General features: G+C 40.6%; 1 protein-coding gene across 2 annotated transcripts; it reads right to left on the reverse strand.

Annotated features, from left to right (window-relative positions):
• Positions 1–444: 444 nt before the first annotated feature.
• LOC140798816 (transport inhibitor response 1-like protein Os05g0150500) lies at positions 445–6,000 on the reverse strand. 2 transcript variants are annotated; one of them, XM_073152883.1, is made up of 4 exons: positions 5,391–6,000; positions 2,090–2,582; positions 857–1,652; positions 445–777 (listed from the first exon to the last, which is right to left on the reverse strand). In XM_073152883.1, the coding sequence occupies exons 1-3, from the start codon at positions 5,864–5,866 to the stop codon at positions 879–881; spliced, it is 1,743 nt and encodes a 580-aa protein (XP_073008984.1). In that variant the 5' UTR covers positions 5,867–6,000; the 3' UTR covers positions 445–777; positions 857–878. The 2 variants fall into 2 exon arrangements, with proteins under 2 accessions (XP_073008984.1, XP_073008983.1); XM_073152882.1 differs by having other exon boundaries at positions 445–782.

Here is a 6,000-nt window from a genome sequence, read left to right on the forward strand (position 1 = left end):
TTACGAAGCATCTCATTCTCCATAAAATGTATCTATTCTTTGATAAGACTTGATGGAAGATGCATCCATATAATTGGTCCAGGCTATGTGATTCTATCGACATACCCTACGAATGATAGGTTCTTCAAACAAAAAAAATCTTGACTTGTTACTGAAGGATAGATTTTTTTTGTTTTTTTGATATCACATTAATTCGTGCATTCTTGGATTTGTTAAATTAAACTTAAAAATATCTACATAAAGATTAAAGACAACGCCCCCTTTGAGATCTCAATCATATTTCATACATCATGTTCACCTCCTCATTATTTCAATAAAGGCAATGCCCTTTCGTAAAACACAGGGCATAAGAAATACACCTGATATTTTTCATAAATGATTAAAGAGATTCAAACATGTTAAAATTCCAGAACTTGCAAATACTGCTGCCTCCATTCACTCTGATTTGATGCAAAGGCTAAATAATGCATTAATTGTTAATATTCTCAGACCAGCACCAGAACATCCAAAGTTACTCAAAATTCAAATTCTCAGACAAAGTATAAAGTTGCCAATGCATCTCCAAACACACTGTCGAGGAAATGAATTACCCTCATATACATAAAGCTAAGCCTAATGAACAACGATCTCTTAAGAGTGCTAACTAGAACTTTGTATATATCGTGTAGTCCCACTGTTTCTTTTATTGACAATGAGCAGCTCTGAGTCTCCAGCAACATTTCGCAATAGTTGACTCATCCGACCTCCAACTGCTACCGCCTTTCAGAACGATGCACTCTTAACTTGAAGAAATGATTCTAGTGTGAGTAAAAAAATATCAACATGTGGAAGGTATAACAAAGAGAGAAATCAGTACCTCCATAATATGTGATGTCATTTTAAACAGTCCAAACACAAGATGGCGTGTCAGACCTTGGCCCTGCAACGGTACGGTAAACATACAGCTTCTCAACAGGGCAATCATCAGGGCGTGAATCCCAAGATGCTCCTCTCCTCTCATCAATGATCTCCACATTCAACCGTGGCATCTTCCGTGCCAGCAGCTTACACGCCCCCAAGGTCAAAGAGCATGATGACATCCAAAGGGATCGCATTGTCTCCAGCTTGGCAGCATTGGCCAACAAGGGCTTGTCTCCAAATGGGCAGTCCCTGATTTCTAGCTTCCTTAAACTCTTGCACCCAGAAAGAATGTAATGCAGACCAGCATCGCTATCGCCTGCAAAAGCAACTGACAGCATCTCGAGTCGATCTGCATAGGCTCCTATAGATTTGAACACACGATCGGTGAGGAGACCTGAGACGGAGAGGCGCCGAAGGTCCTTACATGATTCTACAATGGCACTAAATCCGGCATCGAGGGGCTGCAGAGTAAGATAATCCGGTGTCTGGGGTTCAATAATGCACAGGCGAAAGCGAGTTAGATTTGGCCGGTTCAAGGCAATAGCAATGAGAGCTGCATTGGTCATTTGATTGCAGAAATAGAGGACAGAATGCAGCATCGGGCAACCAGCAGAGATGGCAACAAGGCCCCGTTCAGTGAGAGAGACAGGCTGTGGACCATATGGATCAGAAGGGAAGACCCGCAGTTCTTGAAGGAGCTTGCAAGAGGATGCAACAGCAGCAAGGCCATCATCCTCGATGAAATCCATTACCTACAATATATATGGTTTTAAATTAAATACTGAAGAGATCAATTGAAGATCATCTTGGACCAGAAAAATAAAATAAGAGAACAAAGCAAATGAAATCCTAAAAGACCATGATGAGAAGCTTGACTGAACCTCCTAGGAAAATAAAAAGAAATTAAGTTATGTATTTAGTCCTATCCAAACAACAGCATAAGCATAACAAATAAGAAATCGTCTGTCTTTTGTAGCATAGGCTTCTGATTGTCAATAAGACTGAATATGCTGCTTCTTTGGAGACATGCAGTACGAAGGATTGGATTATGTTGACACAACTAAAAAAAGCCAACAATTGCACGTACACAACATCTGTACTGTTAAATTGGATGAAAAGAATTCCACATAATACAATAACATTAGCAGAAAATTAGAAAACTTAGGAAAGTAGAAGAGATGAGATATACCCATAATCGTTGCAAACTTTTGCACCGGCTGACAAGTTTTATGAGCTCAGGATTTTGCGTGGTAGCATAGCTCAAATTCAGTGATGTAAGACCTTCACAAACTGAGTATACTGCTGGTAAGTATGCCGGAACAGCCTCCCAAGTCCCGGACAGGCTTTTCAGGCTTTTATATCCTGTAAATGCTGATTCAAGTTTGGAATAGAGATCCAAATGATGCTCGCCTGAGAACCTGCCAGTCCCAAGGTCAACTAGCTGTGGAGCCTTGCGCAAGAGAATAACAAGTTTCTCAAGAGGAACAGCATGGTTGAGTTTTAAGGTCTTGAGATTGGTACATCTGCTCACTAAACGTTCAAGGACAGGCACATTTACTTCCCCTGGTAAGCAAGCAATGTTCAAATGTACCAGCGAAGTGAAAGATTCTGGAAAGTGACTGAGCCAGTGACTACAATTGTCCTCGATGACATTCTCCTGTAGATCCAGCACCCTCAGGTTTCTGAAATAGTGAACATTCAAGAAAGAGATTTGAAGGAGCTGTTTTCTTATGAAAGAAAGAATATATCAGCTGCTTTATATTGAGAACCAGAAATCTACAGATCTAGAAAACATAATTGCTAAAAGAACATATCATCTTAAGTGTCTAATCCTTTCAAAGCATGAGAAAAACTACAGTATAAAATACAGTTCTTAAAATCTTAAAAAATAAAGGGGATGTTTGGTCTGGGAATAGGACACAGTATTAACCTATCTACCTATAATTTCCCTTTTGGTACTCAATGCATGCCAATTTCCTTACTTATTCAGGCTAATGATTAATCATGCTAATTCTTTTCATTATAAAAATGTTAAAATGACTTAAACTGGCCCATTTCAAACTCATACCAAATTTGTTGATAGAAATCATCATACTTGTAGAAAATGAGCGGAAAAACCATGAATACCAGAACTGCACAGATAAACCTAGAGAAAGTGTTAACTTTATCTCGCGAAAAGGAAAAGAAGAAAACAAATAAAATACTAAAGCACCTAGTAACCTCATCCCACAAACCAATGGTGACCTCATCCAACTAACCATGACATATCATTTGAAGTTTAAAAGACATGATCAGGAACTTATGTCTCACATCTGCTACATTTTCTCGCGTCACTATAGAAGGCCAAACAAACATCATCAGTCTTTATTTAAACATATCACTAATAATACTGGACTACAGTAGAAATCAATTTGTAGGCAGCACTCAGAGATGCAAATTTATAAATTTCATCTGGAGTCTTTATACACACAATACTGGCTGCAGGAAAATGAGATCTTCCTATCTATTGACAAGTGGGCACTTAGGTAATTCTTCTACTACCTATAAAATGCTTTCCTCAGATTTCCTTGAATTAACCTAATTTTGCTACATTATGTATCAACCTAAGAGCACTTCTATGTTTTTTCAGATCATAACACCTTCATCTATGTCATCCCTTACAACGTAAGCAAGCCATAGAATTCACCATGAACATGCCTAGAAGATATAGGAAAGCGAAATAGACTCCATGCATTCATTTTGATAGAAATATTTAGGCTTAATTACAATTTGCTCCTATAAACTTTGATTCAATATCACTTTGCCCCTTAACCATAAAAGCATACATGTTGCCCCTTGAACTATTTAAAATATTACAATATCCACCCTTATAAAGGAGATGTATAAGTGTTACACTTTATATATTTCAAGAAATAATTTGTACGCTTTCATAGTTGAAGTCAAAGTTCAAAGAAGGAAAGTGCAACTAACTCGCCCCTTATTTAATAAAATGGAATAATAGTGTAAATCAGCCAAGAGGATGTGACTCTGTTGGCAGAAAAATATGTTCGTGCCTATTTCTCGCAAAGTAATGCACCTCATTTCAGCTGGATCATAACAGAAGATGTCTTACCAAATTACACTTTCTAGCTGAAAGCAAAACTATACTGCAGCCTATGTTAAGGCAACTCAGACAGAATCAAAACTATACAATCAGATTATGCTCAATGCATTTGTAGAGTAAGGATCAAATCTTCTGCCCAAACCAATGGTTTCCTCCAGTAAGCTAGATATATCTTCAAATAATCATTAACTTACAGTCTAATATGACCCAAACTCGTGCCAGAAGTTTGGAAGTATCACCTGCACCATATAGATCTGAAGTAGCTTCTAGCTCTCACCAAATCTGAACTCATAAACCCAAGAAAAACCAAACACACAAAAAATATGTGTTTATTCGTCCTAAAAATGTCAAAACTTTAAACCATGAATAGTTTCAAGTTTCAGCCACCTAGAACTTTTATTCGTCCTTGCCAACTGATGATTTTGTACAAGAAAAGAAACGCATCTATTGCGGATTTACGTTACAAACCTAGGCAAGGACGACCAAGATTCAGCAGGAAAGATCAAAAGAGCTAAAATAGGGAGGAAAAAAAAATCAAGGCGTGAGCTAGATCGACACAAAACACGTCAAACTTCAGACAATAGACAGCAATTCCTTGCATCTGATAATTCGATGTAGAAAATTCACATTTTTTGAAAACTAGAAAGCTTAGATCGTAGCCAGGAACGAAGCACAAAGGATCAGAACATAAAGCTAAAAACCAAAAAGACGAAGCACAAAGTTTGAGAGTCACCAACACTACCGATCTACGCAAGAAGCACCAAGGATGTCCTGAGCTTAATCGTCCAAAAATAACCAAATTTGAAGCGAATATGGCAAAGCGAGACTAAATCTCTTCTTTCTGATGGATCTATGTGGAAGAAAGGTCACATTTTTGCGCATCAGTAAGCTCAACTCTCAACCAGATACAAAATACAGAAACAGAAATCACCAAATGAGTCTCCGGTTCGGCGTACTGCAGTTTGGTGGCGATGATGCTGAGCTAAATCGACCAAAGTCCATGAATTTCAAGCGCAATATCATATAAGAAGACAAGAAATCTCTTCTATCTGATGAACAATATGCAGAAAAAGAAACGAAATTGCATTTTTATCATACTAGAAACCTGAAATCAAAGAAACAAAATTGCATTTTTGTCATACTAGAAACCTCAAATCAAAAGGGGAAACCAAATATCAGCCATCACAAAACCTAACTGCAGTTACTCGACCAACAAAATTTTCTTTTCAAGCAAAATATGATAGGCATGGAAACGGAAATATCTTTTAACCGAAGGATCTGAGTGGAAAACTCGCATCTTTCCCAAGATAGAAACCTCACATCGCGACCAGAAACACAAACATTACCGACCACAAATCCTAATCCAGGGAGGACTGAAAACCCTAACCTGCAGTTGGCGGCTACCGCGGCGAGCCCCGCCGTACTGAAGCCCTCGCAGAACGCCAAGCCGAGCACCCGAAAGTTCCTAAACGACCTCGCGATCACCTCGAGGCAGTCGTCCGACACCACCATCCTCTTAAACCTCAGCTCCTCGAGCTGCGGCCACCCCTCCGCCATCGCTGCCACCCACTCGTCCGCACCGCCGCCCCAGTCCCCCGGCACGAGGTCGAAGTCGGCGAAGTGCGGCTTCCCCTTGACCTCCACCGCCCTCGCCTCCGGGAACCGCGCCACCGCCACGGCCGGTGCTACGGCGTAGCAGTTCCCGACGAAGACCCGCCGCCGCGACCTGCGCTCGATCCGCAGCCACGCGTGACACGAAGCAGCCGCCACGTTCCGGTCGGCGTCCGACGGGAGGAAGGAGAAGACGTGCTCCCAGACCTCGTCCGGGAACATCGCCGCCGTCCATTCCGGATGAGGAGGCATCTAAGGCCGTCCGATCGGCGGCTACTACTACCTACGATGATGATGCCGCCATGGAAGAGAGAGAGAGAGAGAGAGAGAGAGAGAGAGAGAGAGAGATAAAGAGAGACAGATTTCTACTACTAAAAAGGAGTTTG

The sequence above is a fragment of the Typha latifolia genome, chromosome 12 (genome assembly GCF_019914945.1).
Source record: "Typha latifolia isolate L0001 chromosome 12, TyphaL0001v2, whole genome shotgun sequence".
NCBI lineage: Eukaryota > Viridiplantae > Streptophyta > Magnoliopsida > Poales > Typhaceae > Typha > Typha latifolia.